Below are 19,530 nucleotides of genomic sequence, written 5' to 3'. Positions count from 1 at the left end.
TCCAAAACAGAGGCTGAGCATCAGGAACACCTGACCAAGGCATTTTATGCCTTGAGCTTGGCACACCGCAAGGTTAATTTTAAAAGTCCGTTTTTCAAACAAAAGTTGTGTTTCTTGGAAGAGTCTTTGATGGGACTACCAAAAGCACGACAAAGAGTCCGTCGAGAGGATATCCCAACTGGTATACGACGTCCACTGACGTCCATATGACAATGAGTGGACGTCCATATGACGTCCACTCATTGCGTGTGTTTTTGGGATTAGCAGGACATTTCAGACCCTTCATAAAAGACTTTGCCATAAAAACAAGATGCCTCACGCGCTTAACGCAGAAAGATGTTTCATTTGAGTGGGATGAGGAACGTGAGAGAGTCTACCGTGATCTGGTGCACAGAGTCTCTGCTGACGCTATTGTACGCATACCAGATTTCACTTTACACTTTGAACTGAATACCGACGCCTCACACTATAGGACAGGTGCAGTCTTGTACCACAAATGCCCAGAAGCATTCGGCCGAGAAAAGCGACACAGCTACACCCTCGAGTGACCTGAAGTCAACTACACCACTACTGAAAAGGAAGCTCTTGCAGTACTTAAAGCAATTCATTACTTCCATACGTACCTAAAAGGTGCGAAGTTTACTTTGTTCACCGATCACCAGGCCTTCACTCATCTCTTGAATGTGACCCAACCTAAGGGACGTCTCGCCTGATGGGTGAACTACTTGCAGCACTTCGATTTCCCTATCTCCCACAGACCTGGACCCTTTTTGACGGATGTGGATGCATTGTCTAGACTGATGACACAGGCTGTGACGACTTTGAGGTGGTCCTGTAGCGCTCGTCACCCGTTTTGTGACAGAGCGTTGGTAGCGAAGACTCCGAGTCAGGCGTCGGTGAGAATAACGAAAGGGATTTTATACACTATATACAGGTCATTATACAGGACAAGATCGGATCGGCACGGGGGCCGAGAGCTAACAGCAAACGCGACTGTTCCCGCTCGGTGACGTCCGGTGAGACTCCAACGCGTGACACATCTCACTCCACTCGAGAGCGGCACTCGGCTCCCGGCGGGTCGGTGGATCCGGTTCTCCCTGTGGCGGCGTCGGGACTTATAAAGCCCCGAGAAACGATTGTCACTCAAACGGCCCAATACAAAGCGAGCACTCGACGGTCGTCCGAGAGGTCCAACCAGCGACAGCGCTGGCCACCCGCTTTAAATTTGCCGCGCGCGGTGACTTCCAGGGGGAAGGAAATACGGCGGCGGGCTGTCTAGCACTTTGTTGCACGTTTGAACATGTCGCTCGCCGATGCATCTCCTCAGGACGCCGCTGTCTGACGGCTCAGCATCTTGACTTGTCAAGGGAGAGTTAGGGCGCTGTGCCTTTCGGCGCAGCCCCGGGTTTGTCCAAAGGGCGTTCGCAGGATAAATTCTGCATCTTGTAGATTCGGATTCCGGGCTGGTGTTAATGGCACAACAAGGCCAACAAAGAACAATCGGAAGAAATCAATGTAGGTAAATTGTGGGAAGGCACTGAACAATTTATATTTATGGAAGGTCGCTATCAACTCCCGCCAACGCTGGTTTCCAGGGTGCTTTATTTGTACCACGATAGTCCAGAATCTGGAGGACACGACGGATTTTGGCGCACCTACCTCGTCAAGAGATTTACGTGGCCTCACATGAAAGAAGACGTCAATCAATACGTGCGTTCATGCCACATTTGTCAAGTCAACAAAGTGAAATATAAACAGCCTGGGAACGCCATGATAATACCTTCCCACTCGAACGTGCCTTTTGAAGCTATACACCTGGATTTCGCCGAGCTAAATAAGGAACGAGAAGGAGTCCGAAAAACGCAAGCTTTTCTTCTGGCCATAGATGAATGCACCAGGATGGTCGCGGCACGGGCAGGAAAAGAATATGCGAATATTGTCATCGCCCTTCTCGAACGGGATATCTTTAGGACAACCAGGACGATTGTATGTGACAAAGGTCCAGCGTTCAAGAGTGAAAAACTAGCAAGATGGGCTCCAAACCACAATATATCAATCAAATTCTGTGCGCCATACCATCCTGCGGCGAATAGGCTCGCAGGGCGTGCTATACGAGATGTGAAACAATACATCGGATGTACGATAGTTTCCCTGGTGGATGGAAATTCTCTTTAGAAGCAGCTGTAAGACATCACAATCGCTCCTACACCAGTCGCTTGGAATGCAGCGCGCAGTTCACTTCTGCAGGAGAGACCCCTATTCTTCAGATGCACCGTGAACTGGGGCTGTTAGAAAATCTCAAGATCGTCGAGGAGAGGAAATAGAAATCGCAGGAGGCGAGGTACCGTAAACGAATGAATAAAAAATTTGACAAGAGATATTGCTCAGATATCCCAGACATTCAAGTCACCGACCTCATTCTAGTTAGGAAAGAAGTGAAAGAATCCAGTGCCAAATTTTATGGTCCTAACTCTGTGACAAAGACAGCCACTCAGAAAAAAATATTGAAGACTGTGTGGTACATTGGTGAACGTGGCTCAGTTGAATGTGCTTACATTGGAAACGTTTACACGTATTACCCCAGGAGGGGTTAGCAAAAGAAACCTGGAAGGGTGAGGTGGTATGAGCCTTCGAATAGAAGATGAACAAGCGCAGGAACCTGGGCTCAGGAGAAGAGAAGAAGGAAGTTAGAATAAAAGGTAGACAAGATGGACGCCGGTTCCACAGCAATACTTTCCTTCTATTGTGTCCTTTAACTAGGAACGGTACAAATAATACTCAGCAAGATGCATTTTGTCGCGTCGTCTTCGAGTGCATCAGCACATTCCTAAACTCTGGCTAAAGATAGCTGGAGTATAAACCACCCAAACAGTTGCGACTTCCCGGTAACTGGAGCTCATGCAACCGTAATGTTTACCCGAAAACGCTTGCGACGAACGCTGTGCGCGAAGGCGAGCTTTCTGGTTCTTTGTTTTCTTTCCCCCGGGCGGCCAGCCCCGCCGCTGCCGCGGATATGTAAGGTCCCTGAATAAAACTAAAAGGTAGCGACATTCCTCCTCCACCAGCCTCTCCTTCTCCTGGCCTTCTCGCAGCTCGCTCTGTCTCTCGTAGCTCCCCCTCGCAGTTTGGTCACTCGCTCGGAAGCCGCCCGTACAGTCACAAGAGGGGAGACATCACAAATTGTTGTTGGGTGTTTGCAAAAAAAATTTCACCGTATTTAAGGCTTGATTATTGTGTGCTTTGATAATACCGATGATGGAACGCTATGAAACTCGCAGAAGTAGATGGTTCTTGTGCTTTTCCAGAGCGTAACTGCGCGCTTGTTTTGTGGCTTCGGGTTGGCTGCCTGCTTTCACTTAGAAGGTTTTTAGGCTTGTTTGGTAGACAAATTCCTTTTGGTGTCGAGTACTAGGACAAAAAGCAGAAATCGTTGTCTCGCCAATAATGTATCCATAATCTACACAATGTTTATATACATGCCAGAGCTTTGTTCGAGTGTTAAGTTGTCTACGGTCATGCATTGTACTCGTAGGCAAAAACACTGTCGCGGCTTGCACAGATCAACCCGCTTCATGAGTTGGTTCTATTGCATTGATCAGATTCTTTATTTGGCTTTATTTGGCTTTCGATGCGTGTGTGCAGCACTATGTAGCTGCCGATTAAAAAACTCGGATGCGTTTGCGCTGCTCGAAGTGCGTACTTGCGTGTACCCAATCGACTGCCGTGTGTCCAGCTTATGCAGCTTCATAATTTAATCAGTTTATTACCATGGTGATCAAACGCAAGGGGCGTGACATGTTCGCCTGAATAACACGAGCCTCATGTAGAAACGTGCGCGATCGACGCGGAGCATCTCAGCTATTCTCGTCGTTTCGTCATGACGCTGGCATCTCTTTATGCAGTGAAACTGGTCCTGCGCTTTTATGACAAACTGGTGCCGTTTGCTCTCAAGCGCACACATCCCAGTGGAACCTGTACTTCATTTGTCAGCAAAGAGTATGCAAGGTCGAAAGTTACACACAGAAATGGTTTCCATCAATGAGCACTTTCCCACTTTGCAGAGTTCCAAGTTCCAAAGTGGTGCGCGAGTTCCAACAAACTCGCGCACCACTTTATGCTGCCCCGACGGTGAAGCGGAGACAGCCAACTCACAGTCACTAACAAAAGCAAGGACTGACAAAGCTACGCACTCTCAGTACTATAAAAATTACTCGTGTTACCTTTCTAGCACGATATATGACAGAACACAGCCTACGCACTGCATAGCTTCATGCAGGTGATGAGGATAGCGCCATCAGGAAAACAAATTTGAACGAGCACCGCGAATAGCACCCATGCATAAGCTGACCCATGCCTGAGCTCTGTACTCTGTCAACAAAGAAAAAAAGCTCCGTTGCTACACGTTTGCACCTGCACTACTCTTAAAATCAATCCGTAACATAAAACAAAACAATAACTGACTTCTTTAATGGCGCGGTTCGCCATGAAACTAAGCCAAAACATCCGAAATCCCTTGCGAAAGCCTCGCCGCGAGAAGTCGACGTCCAACTGTCATGGTGGTGAGCACACCGAGATTCGGAAAAGGAGAAAAAATAGACAAAAGGATGAATTTTTCTTCAACTGCGAGGCTTATCTTTCGAGGAACCCGTATGGGTTTGCGTTGTAGCAATTGCTATGAACGGGTGGATGTCTGATTTTCCCTTTATTAATTACTTCTTTCCACTTTGCTGGTTTCCGCAGAACTATTACATCAAACTTTTGCCTTTGTTTCGAGTTGACAAATTCGACATCGCCTTGCCTTCTGCTAGCCGCCTGGTGAGCTCCGATGGTAGAGCGGCTGCCTCCGGTGGTCCCGGATTCGAGTCCCGGACCAGGACGACTTTTTCTTCAACTGCGAGGCTTATCTTTCCAGGAACGCGTATGGGTTTTCTTTGTAGCAATTGCTACGAACGGGTGGATGTCTGATTTTCCCATTATTAATTACTTATCTCCACCTTTCGTGTTTCCGCAGAACTATTACGTCAAATTCCTGGCCCTGTATTGCCACTGTCTGTTCACCATTTTCACTGAATACCATAACACTACATTTCCTAACGTAAAATTTCAAACCTAAATTCTCGCCTCCTTCTCAACATATATTAGCCAGACGTTTCAAATCATTTTGGCTGTTACCTAGCAACACCATGTCGTCCACAAAAAATAAACCTGGAAGCTACTGCTCTGCTGCTGTGCCTGCCTGCTTGTATGAGAGATTAAACCCGATATCACTTCCTTCTAGCACCCTCTCCGTCCTCACCATGTGCATCATAAGGAGATGTGGGGATAACGGGCACTCCTGCCTCAGTTCCTCGTTGATATCAACTTTCTCCTCTCTCCTCAGCCCTTCCCATTCAACGCAAACGGTATTTTCTAGATAAATGTCTCTCAAAAGCTGTAGACAATCGTCACCTAAGCCTTCCCCTTCCAGAATACCCCCAAAAATGTTGCGGTTACGTTCTGATACGCTCTTGTAATGTATCAAAGGACCAGATATAACGGTCTGCTTTTTCCTCTTGATATTTCAATACACTGAGTATGAACAAATAACTTATTATCCAAACGCTTACCTATTCGTAAGCCATTCTGAAATTCTTCCAGAATGAAATTATTCGCTGCCCATGCTTGCAGCTTTAAGTTGATTGCCTGCATTGGTAACCTGTACATTACCGATGTAATGATCAATGGTCGGTACGAGTGAATTCTATCTTTCCCCCTTACCTTTATATATTAAATTATTTCTACTTAATCGCCAACTGCCTGGTATTCGTCTATCTTTAGAACTTGTGCATGTGCGCTTAAGAATTTTCGCTTCGGCTTTCTGCCAGTTGAAGTTTCTCAGCACCTGCTCCTTTTCCATATGGTTCTCTTTCATTTTCTTTTTTACTGCAATACAGCCTCGTCATTGCCTTGGAAAGATTCGGCTGGTATTTTCCGTATGTAATTTAATGCCGCTTCCCCTTTGAGGTAATTCCATCTTCGCCTGAGATATGTTGTTGTACTGTTGCTGACCTCCTGCCTAACTTTATGTGGTTCCAAAATATTCTAGGTGCGGCCTTCTTAATTCTCTCGTATTTCTGACAACCAACGTTCGATTCCACCTTTTATCTTTCCTTGCACCAGTATATGAACCATAGATTTTTCCCCCTGTATATTTCCAATTTCCCGGGCACTTCATGCTGCGGCAATTGCACCTTCTCTACCTGCTTGTGCTCTCAGGATGTTTTCTGTCATTCAGCGATCAATTCTCGTATCTTTCTGTTCCACAAGCTTTTCGGTTTCTTTTCCTTTCCAGCGAACACATTGTTTCTCTTTCCGTATTTCAGTCGTTATTACACTCAGAAGCTCACGATATTTCCAATCTTTACTTGACCATTTGCAAAGTTCTTCGTCGACTCTTGTGACTATATTTATTATTTGTTCAACTTCCCATTTAAACTGGACATTTTGCACTCCTTGCTCTTTTTCCCAACTATATATCCCATTTTCAAAATGATGCGTTGTTACTGCTTATGCTGATATACCCTTCCTCGTCAATGACCATTTCACCCAACTTATCATGAATTCCTCCTCTTGTCAGACGGTAATCAATGGTCCATTCCCGGTTTCCCACTTTCCATGTGATCTGCCCTTCACATTTAGGCCCTGCATTCACGATAACGAGTTTATGCTGCTCACAAAGATCTAGCATTGACTTCCCGTTGTTGGTATAGCCATCTAGATCCTGAATGAGGGCACTCATGTCACCTAATAGGATAATTTTGGCATCATTCCCGAAACCCTTAATATCCGCACTTATGCATTTCACTAACTCTTTTTTCGTCTCTGTGCAAACATTTCCGGTCCAAGAATACGTTACGCCCAACCAAGTTTTTTTCAACTAATTGTACCTGATAATCCAAGATCGTCTTGACACTTTGAATTTGCTATTTTCCATTGGGCTCCCTGATGCATCAGCATTCCGGCTCCCCCTCTGTTTCTTTCCGACTTAGTTCTGTTGCACCCTTCCCAAACAAATTCTTAACCCCTAGCGGCTCTTCCGAGCCTCTAAGGTGTGTTTTTGTAACCGCATACACCCCTATTTGTTCTCTACTTAACTACTCCTCAATCTCTGTCCACTTTTCCTTTGTTCTGCTGCCTTGCATGTTGGTGTACCGTATGGCATAGCGAGCTTTCTTTCTTGTTCTCCTCCTTTTCTGTTATCGACGGCGATGCTCTTCTGGGGTTCCCCTAGAGGAACTTGTTCATTGCTACCTACTCTGACCTCCTGAGCGCCCGTGGGCCTCCTAAAAAAGCATGGGAATTTTCCGTGAGCTTTGCTTTTGCTCGCTCCATGACAGAACCCAGTGTCTTCACTAGAAATGTCCCAACTGCCACTCTTTCATCGCCTTTCACCCTCTAAGAATTGCTTCTAACCATCTAGCCAGGTTTGAGTCGCCGGTGGAAATCACCATTTCACTCTTTACTTCCTCTCCCTGCTTCCCTTTGTCCTTTTCCGCATGATTCGAACTTGACAAGGGGCATTGACCCCTGCGCTCCTGCTTTCTTTTGCGTTGTGGCCTCAAGGTAGGTGCAGCTCTTTCCAGCTAACCCCTCACCACGCTGCACGCATTCCAAGCACTTTGCTGACACTCCCTCTCCTGTAACGTCGGGGGATTGCGTTTCATTCTCACGACCATTCTCGTTCACTATGGCGGCGGTGTTCAGCTTTACCTCGGCTGCTTGAAGTCTTTTTTCCACAACCTTCTGTGCATCTCACTCCATATTGAGCTCATTTTCGAGCTCTTCGACATGTTTGACAAGCTAATCCTGGAAAGCGTCCATTTTCTTCAGCCTAGCATCAACATCACAGTGTGTGCCGATGGACTCGATTCCTTCTCCATTCTCATCCGTCTCCTCGTCTGCCTTGATGGACACCCCGCACACTGTAGGCTTTCACGGTCTTGCCATGTATTGCGCGGTTTTTTCTAATGCAAATACAATAATACTATAATAATGCAGAGCACGTGCTTTCTAGCGAAAACCAATACGCACGGTGTCTAATTCCTTAAAATGCCGCAAAGTAATTGTCACCAATGTTTCGAAAGCAATCAATGCCGCACAAACTTAAGGTATGCCACGTTTTCGCACGTGTTCAGCCACGCGGCCACGCTCTGCCTGTCCTACCCAAGCAATATTCCAGATACCAGTGCACACACACTCCAATGACTAATAGCTAATCCTTGACTGAGCGGTACGAGCACGCTCAGTCAAGGAACCAGCAGGTTGAAAGACGCAGGTTTGCAGTGCTACCGTATGTACATGATGTCTCCCATAGGCTAAAAAAGATTGGGCAACGTGCACGAATCACAGTTATTTTCTAAGCCCCGGAATAGCTGGCCAGGCTCAGTAAACGTAAACGCGCCTAAATCACGTCAGAGTTGCTGCTCAGTCTGGCACAGAAAGCGTTTTGTGACATGCGCAACTAATGTGGTTTACCAGATTCCCCTGTTTTGCGGCAGTAAGTATGTTTCACAAACAGGCAGGTGCTCAAACGATCGTTTAAGAGAGCACTATAACAACGTCCATAACACTGTTCAAGGCCACTTGCGCATCCATTGCCGGGACTAACCTAACCTAACCAAGCTAACCTAAGGATATATCTCGTTTTCTTTAGATATAAGCTCGAGACTTAAGAAAGATCTAACGTTACATTAGAAATAAAATCATAGCAAATTTCCAAATAAGTCCATTTACGACCGTTTTAATTGTTTTGCTTTTGTAAGAATACATTCTAACCACAAAGCAAGCATATATTACGTCAAAACCTTGATTGGCACTTCTGGCGCAGTTCATCGGACTCTGAAATAGACATTACCCTGAAATACTTGCGTATTTGTTTCATAATTACACGACTGTTTAGCATATCAATGTGTTTATCTTCATATTCCAATGCCAACAGAAATGTGAAGGCTAAGACGTCACAATTCAAGGCAAATAACTGAATGATGCAGCAAAGTCTTGCTGCACGTAATATACAACATACCGACTCCACTCCACTGCACTTCAATTTTCTTTGTGTAACCTAATCTGAATAACGGTACGCGAAATCCATTCCTGTAAGGCTAAGTGACTCTTCACGCCGTTTCCCCTCGCGTGCGTTTGCAGTTGCAGCGTCGATCAACGGCAGAGGCCTCCCTAACGCAGACATGGCCGACTACTGCTTCCTGTTGACTGAGCACCTCCTCGGGTTCGCGCTCACGGCGCCTGCGCTGCACTCGAATGTGGACACCGACCGAAAACAAGCTGCGGAAGCCGTGTACAATTTCAGCACAAGCCACTTCCGTAAAGCCCTGCAAGCGTCTCCCTGGATGGACGACGATGCCACCAAATTGCGAACCATTGCTAGTCTCACGGCCTTGCAAGTGAGTTCCGCAGTATGGGCTTTCTCAAACCGCGTAGTGCCTACCGGTGTGGTTCAGTCTGTAGAGGATTTTGCCATCACGCATGAGTGAACGGTTGAGAATTTCACAGGCTACGGTGGCTGAGTTCCGATACGGTGCAATGCAAGCCGCTGTAGTACTTTCGTGGACAAGTGAGACACAGTGTGGATCAGTTCTTACAATTAAGGCCTAATTCACACAACCGTCATCGTCCTGATGCTGGTAAGTCAGGAGAGAGCAATTTCTTGCCGGTTTTTCGCAAAAAACATGGAGGACGTTAAGCTTCGCCTTTAAGAGTGGAACGCAATTCAAAGTTCGCTGAGTGCTTCTCACGCTTCCCGGCAACTGCACCATATGTAACCGTAATGTTTACCGAGAAACACTGCCGGCAAACGCTATGCACGAAGGCGAGCTTTTGGTAGGAACGCGGCCTCTTGGTCGGCCGAGTCCCGAACTTTTAGACATCTGCGCCAAACATCACATTTCATTCAACATCATTTTGAGGTTTCTGTTATCGTTTCGAATTTTTAATCTTTAAAGCGCAGAAGATTACACGTACAAGACATGCGCTGCCGAGGTTTCGTTTCTTGAAATTACTTTGTAGGCTGTTACTCTCAAAATTTAGAGGAATAAATTTCTCCAGAATGTAGGACAAAGTATGAGCAACTTTAGGGATAGAATGATGTGACAATATAACCCGCATATACCTCATGTCATATCGCAAGGCGCGGCGCATACATATACCATAATACATACGGAAATTTTCGCTCATGGACAACCCAGCTAACAAAGGCACAGGATTAAGAACCCCGATACAGGGGGCCCTTAACACTTCTGCGTTTAGAGCGATACGCCGGTGACGATGAGACCATCGGGCAACGCCTCGGCGTCCCGTTTTTGAGGACAGATCAGTGACGAAACTCTCTCTCATAATGGTCTCTTGTGGCTTGACGGGGTCGGATGCCGTGTTTCAGGTGATGTAAGGAACGGTTTAAATACGTATACAAAGAAAACTTAAAGGGCCTGCTCTTTCGCTCCACATAGAAGTCGCTCATACATTGCTTCACCCATTTGTGAGGTCTACTGATCGTGGCAGTAAGAATAAGGGCTTAATGTGAGCATATTACGCACCTTGTAATGTAACCAGGTTGATATGTAATAAACGAGAAGAAAGGCGGTTAACCTAGGCGCCCGATTTTCATTAGTCATATCATAAGAAGCCAACAAACACTGACCGCAAGGACAACATAGGGGAAAACACTTGTGCTTAATAAATGAAATAAACAAACGCTAAATTAATGGAATGAAAGTGGATGGAAAAAACAACTTGCCGCAGGCGGGGAACGATCCCACAGCCTTCGCATTTCGCGAGCGAAGCTCTACAAATTGAGCTACCGCGGCGCCGTTTCCCCCTTCCACTTTCTTCTGTATTTATGTTTATTTCTAATAATTTATTGTTTTTTTTTTTATTTTCTTCGCCTCGTTCAGGAACGATGAAGTCATTTTTTCCCAAAATAAAATTAATATTCATTACAAGGAAGAAAGCAAGATAATGTCAAAGAACACACAGAGATAGCACCGAAAAAGAGAAGTGCAGCTAACCCTGTTAGTTCATGCGAGAAGTTCAAACCACTGTCGGTAGAAAACTTCAGCAATAAAATGGCTCTCCCGTAATCGAGAGTAGATGTGCGCATGAAATGGCTGCCGGTTTGGAGTAATTACGACAACTGCTCACACCACCTCACAACCATCCCCCGCACACTGGACGCTACCGTCCTGGTCACGCAGCGCGGCGACATCTCTGGAAGAAGGCTGCGCAGAAACCGCGCCGCGGAACTCGCGAACCGCTGGCGTAGAAAAGAGCAACCCTGCCGCAGCGTCAAAAGACGACAATCAAGTGTATGGCGCACTGTATCTGCCTTTTAGTTCAGCGTACTAGAAGTTACAGTTTGAGTGTTATTGTGAAAGAAAAAAAGTTAGGTTGAACTCGCAAGCAATATTTTTGTAACTTGTTTGTGCCGTAACTAGCATATGTACTGCGGTCTTGTACAAAGGGTTGGGGGCGAGAGACCGCATTTTCTTAAGTTTTGAACACTTGCCCGGATGATCTCGTTTTGTTCTCGAAACGCTCTCGTTTTGAGTGACCGGATAACGGCTCTCGCTTTTGATCATGGTCACTTGAAGGTTGCCAACAACGAGAGGCAAAGCATATCACGTTGAAAGTTCGCCTATGTTTGCCTTACTCTCTAATGCGAAATTTGAGTGCAGCTCTATGCTTTAGTTCATTTCGAGGTATATTGAAGCATCGCACCGATCACAGCACCGACTGACAGAGCCGCGACGCGCGGTGCCCTATATCGTACGGCCAGACAGCTGCCGCTTCCCGGCAACTGTAGCTTATCCAACCAGCATCTTTACCGGGAAACGCTTGCGGTAAACGCTGAGCGCGAAGGCAAGCTTTCTGATTCTTCTTTTTTTCCTCTCTGCCGCATTGCCGAGTGGCCACCGCCACGAATACACTGACGTGAGTGCCATATGATGGTGCTTCAAGGTGACTTCTTCCGTTTTCCTCCTCGGGCACTCTTCACTATCGCAGTCTTCTGCTTTTCTCCTCTACTTTTCGCCATACTCTTCTACTCCGCTTTCCGCCTCATGCTTTCACTGTAGTCTCCTCGTCCTCTTTCCTCCTCGCGCTCTCTTCGCTATCACTTTGTTTCATTCCTAGCTGCATTCTGAATTCACTCGCTTACGCCGATTAGGCACGCCAACGCTCAGCGCCGGAACGGTAGCCTAAAAGCGGCGCTCTAAAAACTCAGCCATCACAAGTCTTAGGTACTCGGGTGATGGTGCGTTGACAGCGACGGTGCCTCCGTTGACGGTGGTTGCGGGGATAGCAGGCAGTGGCAGATGAGGGATGCGTTCTCACGGTAGGGACAACCACGGACGTCGGCGTCCAAGACCGATGTCTAAACACAAGGTCATCGGGGTCCAATAACGTCGGAGTCCAAAGGTGTACAACTGCACGAAGACTTAGGAGGAGGATGAGGAGCACAAACTCCTACAACAGCAGGTTAAGCTGGAATAGCCGAGTCCTACGCTCGGCTGATCTATCCAAGGACAGCCGGGACCGTCCTGGTTCTGTCGATGCTTTAGAGTTCGGGTTTCGAACACCGACCACACCGACCTCTTCACCAGCAATCTTCGAGGCCCTCTTCTCCGAGTGATGCCTCCTCTCGCCGTTCCTCGTAACCATCGTTTTGTGCGAAATCGACCTTCTTTCTCTTACTTCTTATTTATATGCCCCCGGCCCTTCCCCATGGAGCGGAGTCATGCATCCTAAAGGGTTGCAGAAAAGAGCGCTCCTCCTCTGCTTATTCACTCTCTCTCAGCCCCTCATTGGGTAACGTTCTTTCTCCCTCTTTCTTCAACTCGTGCCTATCATTGTCTTTATCGGCCCCTCGAGGCTGTTTGGGGCTGCCGCTGTTCCCCATTTGTTTTGTCGTCGCATTTTTCAACGCACCCGACATTACGCGCCCGCCAAGTCGCCCTCCACTTTCTCAATACAGCGACATGAACCACAACCATGTGAAGAGGGAAATTAGGCAGACAAAGTAGCGGAGGGGGGAGGGAGCGTATTCTGTAACTGTACACATAGGCGACTGCCCATTTCGGCTGACGCTGATTCGCTGGAGCTCAACCAACGAGAAGTAAACTGGCTAGATGTGCCTGTTTCTTTCTTTCTGGTGTCCCAGTCCAGAGAATCAGCACTTCAGCAGCAGCCTCAGGGGACATATCCACTAGGTGGACACTTAAAAATACCTACTCTGGAGGTACACGTATTGCTGGTAAACCTTGCGACTACGGGACACGACACAGCAGCGAAATAACCACGCCAAATGCAACAGTTGAGGCAGAGTAACACGGAGTGTCGCCATCTGTACAATTGGCGAAGCTGCCCCTCGCCGCATCAAGGGAACCCTGTTATCAGATTAGTCGCCCCTCCCGCATATTTTACTGCGTCGATGAGATTTCTGCGTGTGGATTTTTACCGGAGGCACTGGCTACTCGTGACACGTCTGAAGATTGGGGTTACTGCCCCCCCTGCACGACTAAGTAGTAATATAAATGATGTGTTGCCGGGGCTTTGCGACGCTGAAGAGAGGAAACGTCTTTCCAACGAGAGTATGCGCTTACAGTGGTGAGTAAGGGAGCAATATTTTCCTAGTGCATTCAGGAATCATGATGTTTACGTTGCATATTCAACAAGTAGCTTGAATTAGCTTCGAAAAAGGTTGCAGCGTTTCTTTAGGCTGCGGAGAAACTGCTCTGCAACGACACGTATATGCGCTATTTTTATAAGTAGATTAAACGCTCGAACGTAAAACATTGACACCAAAGAAGAGACCAATATCAGGCTGTGTTGGTCCCTTCTCTTCTCTAGCGTCCAAGTGTCACGCTTGCCCCGTTGGTCTCGTGCAGAAAAGTCGCGCGAACATGCGCCCTTATTTTATTGGGTTTTTGTCAATCGTTTATCAACGCGCTCATGTGCCTTTAATATTTAGCTCGATTGGACGGTCGACGAGCATCTGCCTTGGGAAAAGCTCTATGCGTCGGTCCCACCGGTGACACACGATTCGTTCGTGCCCAATTGGAGGCTCCTGGTTCAAGCCAGGAGCGCCGTTCGCTCAAGTATGCTGGCCATGAACGCTCGTTACCACTCGATCGACGAGGATGGCCGGTTGGACGAGATGACCCATCGTTTGACCGTTCCTGTAGCCCGGCTTCAGCCACCCTTGTTCTACGGCGTGCAAGAACCCAGCGTCGCTGTGGCTCTGCTGGGATCTTGGTTCACGAGAAAGGTTGGTACCGCCTCATGATTCTACACGGGGAGCAATGCCACTGCTAACAGCAATGAGTGATACAAAAATGCTTCTGTTGTTTATGGGAACTGACCCTGTCAACCTCTTATTTATTTATTTATTTAGGATACTTTCAAGGCCCGAAGGCATTACAGAAAGGAGTGGGTGAACATAAAAAACATTGTGCAAGATAGAAAGACATGAACTTCAGTGTTTGACGGAAGCCCGTCTGGTTGGGATGAAACGTGGCTAAAAGGTAAACAAGAACCCGGGGCACTTCGCCGACCAAATAAAGATTTAAAAGAAAAGAAGACGTTTCGGCTGCCACACGGGAGCCTTGTCCACAGGTAAAACCAGTAAACCACATTTAAAACGTCTTCTTTTCTTTTAAATCTTTGTTTGGTCGGCGAAGTGCCCCGGGTTGTTGTTTACCGTTCAACCATACAAAGACATATTCAATGTGGCGTTTCATGAATGCTGCTTTTGAAGGTGTCGGTATACAGGATGGCTGCAACGGTGGCGGGAAGGTGCTTCCAATCTTTGCTTGTACTAGCGATGAATGCATTGCTACAAAGTTTAGTACGTGAAGACGGCACACCAACTTTTAAACTGGGGTCAGAGCGAGATGATATGTATGACGTTTGGGTGATAAGCTGTTCTTTCAACAAAGGGTTGTGGTGGTAGATTTTATGGAAGAGCGAAAGGCGAAAGCATCTACGAAGAAAGTTCTGGCAAGTTAGGTGTTGTTTTCATTGAGGTAACGCTAGCATATCGGGAGTAGTTTGATCAGATGAAACGCGCTGCACGATTTTGAATGTCTTCTATGCTGTTTATGAGTGTAATGTTAGCCGGGTCCCAAATGGCGCATGCGTATTCTAGTTTGGAGCGAACTAATGTTTTTTACAGAGTTAGTTTCAGTGACGATGGTGCAAATGAGAAGTTTCGGCGCAAATAACCCAACATGCGATTGGCATTGCTACATATAGGGTTGACATGCATGTGCCAGGAAAGGTTGCTGGTGATGTTTAGTCCAAGGTATTTGTACGATGAGACAACTGAGAGAGGACTATTATTGAGGAAATATGTATGCAGATTAGTAGTATTTGTACGCTGTGATACGCGCATGCATTTACATTTGCTTAAGTTAAGCTTCATAGACCACTTGTTACACTATAACAGAACGTTATTAATGTCGTCTTGAAGGTTACGAGAATCATTGAGGTCAGTAATTTTATGATTTAGAACGCAGTCATCAGCAAAAACCCTAATAGTTGAAAATTTCACACAGGAAGCAAGATCATTAATATGGATTACAAAATTTAGAGCACCCAGCACCTACGCTTGCGGCACGCCTGACGTTACCGCGAGGGGCGCAGACGACGAATTGTTCGTGATAACGTATTGTGTTCTATTAACAAGAAAGTTTTTAATCCAGTCCAGTACTAGCGGGTCAAAGTTAAGAATACTAAGTTTATGGATTAGTAGGTTATGGGATACGGTATCGAAGGCTTTAGCAAAATCGATAAATATGCAATCGGTGTCAAGTCTAAAGTCGGTGTTAGAAAAGAGGTCGTTAGTAAAGCAAGCTAGTTGCGTTTCGCAGAAGAACGATTTCCTAAAGCCATACTGACTGTTGTTAAAAAAAGAGTTCGTCTCAAGAAAATCAACTATGAGGGAATATAGTATATGCTCCAGAATCTTACAGGGAATGCTGCTTGTAAATAACCGCGCTGCTTTTGCTGCATGTAAATAACTTATTATTTATAGATGTGAATTTCAAGGCTGTATTATTTGTATCATTTTATGCTATTCGCTTTCTGTAATGTAATTTCTAGCAGTATTCTATTGTTGATTTTTTTTACCCGTATGTATTTTTGTTATACAATGTTCAATATAGTTCACTTTTTTTCTCGTTTATCCATTACTGTATGTTTGTGTTCTCTTTATTGTGCACAGTGCCATTTCCGTAGAGGGCACAGACCCCGTCAAGCCGAATTCATTTGGCATTTTGTCTGTACTCCTGTCATCTGTACATGTATAGATGCAAATAAACTTGAATTGAATGCTTGTTAGTGATATGGGACGGTAGTTTTCAGGACAATGTGTGTTACTTGATTTGGAACAGGAACCACCCAACCTTCCAGTCGCTTGGCAGTGATGAGCAGTGTAATGTTTGTTGGAATATCCTAGAAAGAATAATTGTTGAATACAGTTCCGTACACATGAGTATTTTTGAATTAATTTCATCTGAACCCGCAGACGAAGATATGTTCAAATTACCGATTAGTTTTCTAGTGCCCACCCAGTCTATAAGAATTGGGTCCGTTGGGGTATCATAAACTTTAGTTGAAGGCGGAAAAAGCATCGGTGCAGCATCATGAAAAAAGGAAGCAAATACATTATTAAAAATTGTGCAACACTGATCACTTTGAACAGGGGTGTTCGATTGGGACATTTGTATTGTGGCTGGTGTATTACCACGAACAACGTTCCAGAATTTACGTGGGTTGACATGTAAGTATTATGGTAATGTAATGTTGAAAAAAGTTTGCTTAGCTTGGGAAATGGGGCTACAATATTCATCGTTGATGCGCTGGTATTCGGACCAACGAAACGGGTTGTCTAATTTTTTTTTTTTCTTGTTCTGAAGACGGCGAAAGGTGGCCGTAAACCAAGGCGACTGGGGATTACACTGTACTTTTCGTTGGGGAACGTATTTTTGAATAAGGAATAACAGTTTGCACTTATAAACGGACCAGTTTGGTTCAAGTACTCATTGATCGAAATCGGGCTTCATTGCATCCATAAAATGATCCATCTTGCGCGATTGCGGGAATATCAGCCTTGGAATAATCGCGAATTGTCTTAACCTTTTTTGTGTAAGAAAAGCGTGTTCTTAGATCAAACTGCAGCAATGAATGGTCACTTATCTCAGGAAGATAAGTTAAGGAGAAAACTAGGTCGCAGGTAGTAGACAGCACTAGGTCAAGGGTGTTAGAAGACGTTGGAGTGACTCGGGCTGGTTTGTGGACCAGCTGTGTTAAGTTGAAGTCAATGCAGAAATTTTATAATTCAATAGGTTCGGCTGAAGTACGTTTAAAATTAACACAGTCAGTCCCCCATATTATATCTGGAAAATTAAAGTCCCCCAGAACAAATACCGGAGAGTTAGGAAACCTAATAATCAATTTGTTAAGGGCACCATGGAAATTTGCACAAAATGTAGAGGACGAATTTGCTGGCCTATAACATGCACAGAATATAAAGGGACGGTCTGAAATGCTCACGACCAGGCAAACTAATTCTGTATATGATGCAATGTCAATAACAGATGAATTTAGGTTATCTGTGAAGGCAATCAAAACGCCCCCTTCTGACCGGATATCGCGGTCGCACCTGTAGATGTTATAAGCACTTTCACAGTCGAATATTTCACTGTTCTTTATTTTCGCGGAAAGCCAAGTTTCTGTAAGGACAATGACGTCAGCGGAGCAAGAATCGATAGTTCAAGATAAAGGTGTTCGCTTGCTGGAAACGCTGCGTACATTAGTGAAAAGAACAGACCCACTATTGTGACAAGGTTGATTTGAAGATATGTATGCAGAATGAGAGAAAATATTATTAAGACCTGTGGCATCATTATGTTCTTCAGCGGCGAAATCGGAAGAATGAAGTTCGCACATAGTATTGGTGACTCAAGATTACATATAGGTTTTGTTGTTCCTGACTAGTTTATTTGCCCGCAAAGAAAATGATTGCCTGACGGCTTTTCCGAATTCAATTAGTTTCTTTCTAGATTGGCGTGTAGCCCTGCAAAAGTTTTCTCCCAGCGATACTTTTGTGGCCTTTAGCAGGCCTTTCTGTGACAGTATCTTTTATTTTGTTTTGAGTGATGAAAACTTTATAATAATGGGGCGAGTCTTGCCGACCACAAAAGAGCCAAGAAGATGTGCCCTAGCAATCGCTTCATCAAATATTTCTAATTTTAGATGGTTTTTAATAAAATCGCGCACAAGGATTTCAGTTTGTGCCCATGTTTCCGAAGCGTTATCAACAACCCCGTAGAGCGAAAGGCTGTCCCTCCATGATCGATCTTCCAAGTCGTCAAGCGCTGATTTTAATTCAGAGTTTTTGGCACTAACCACAGTAGTAACTATTTTGGATATGTCTGTGGGAGGCGGGGTAGATTGAAGTGTTTCTACAACTATTTCAAGGATTAGCGATCTGGTTGACAGGTCCGACACTTTGTGAGTGAGGGCTTCTTGGGTTGCTTTAAGTTCCGAGAAGGAACGCATTACGCTTTCATGACGGCACTCAGCTAAGGCGGATAAAGCAGCAATGGCAGCAAGGACTGGGCTAGTTACATCATCAGGCCCAGGATTCATCTCTACATCCCCGCAGAGAAGGAGCAGTTTGGAAACGTGCGCAAAATCACAAAACATGGTATATAACACACTCGGGCACGGCAGGAGCAGCAAAAAGACTTTATTTGAACGCTTTCAAAGCAGTGACGGACTGCCACTAACCTGCACATAGAAGGAGACATTCAGCGGCGAGCTCATTTTGGCTGCTCCTCCGTGCCCATTGAAGGCGGCCAGGCCGTGTCAGTCCTTTAAGTAGTGGCGCCGTTGTGACGTTGCGTGTGACGTGTTGAAGTGGGAGGTGTCGCCGGTTTCATGGCGGTGACGGCAGCAGAAACCACACTGCTCGGGTGATGTCCAAGATGAAAGCACTCGTGCTGACAATATCTGGTAATCAGCTTGTGGTACCGAACCTAACGATCCACCAAGGAAGAATATCTGCACATAGATGAAGGAGACTTGAGCGGCGAGCGCATTTTGGCTGCTCTTCCGTGCGCTCCGTGCCTTTCATTACCGAACTCTGTCGAGTGAGGCTAGCTTAGCAGTACTCTTTGAGGAACTATCAGACATTGTTTGGGATATCATCGGCTTTTGTGAGGTTAGAAGAACTGCCATGGTGACGCCTATATGTTGCTGAATAATAGCCACGTCCTCTCCTATAGAGGTCTCCCTGATAAAAATCAATACGGAGTAGGATTCTTAATCTATAATGACATAGCGGGCAACATTGACGAATTCTACAGCATTAATGAAAGGGTAGCAGTAGTCGTAATCAAACCTAATGAGAGGTATAGATTAAAGGTAGTATCAGCCTACGCTCCAACATCCAGTCACTATGATGAGGAAGTAGAT

General features: G+C 45.7%; 1 protein-coding gene and 1 long non-coding RNA gene across 2 annotated transcripts in view; one reads left to right on the top strand and one right to left on the bottom strand.

Moving 5' to 3' along the window:
• Positions 1-19,530, bottom strand: part of LOC129381734 (uncharacterized) — a 130,012-nt gene that overhangs the window by 7,679 nt on the left and 102,803 nt on the right. The window lies entirely within an intron of this gene.
• The window catches only part of LOC140214095 (neprilysin-11-like), a 44,088-nt gene continuing 38,582 nt past the window's right edge, over positions 14,025-19,530 (top strand). Inside the window, exon 1 of the mRNA XM_072285386.1 lies at positions 14,025-14,317. Coding sequence (XP_072141487.1) covers positions 14,150-14,317 — 168 coding nt within the window. The 5' untranslated portion in view covers positions 14,025-14,149. The remainder of the gene's footprint in view (positions 14,318-19,530) is intronic.

This window comes from Dermacentor andersoni, chromosome 11 (assembly GCF_023375885.2).
Source record: "Dermacentor andersoni chromosome 11, qqDerAnde1_hic_scaffold, whole genome shotgun sequence".
Classification (NCBI taxonomy): Eukaryota; Metazoa; Arthropoda; class Arachnida; order Ixodida; family Ixodidae; genus Dermacentor; species Dermacentor andersoni.
The sequence above is the reverse complement of the archived record's forward strand: the minus strand, read 5'-3'. Positions and strand labels throughout refer to the sequence as shown.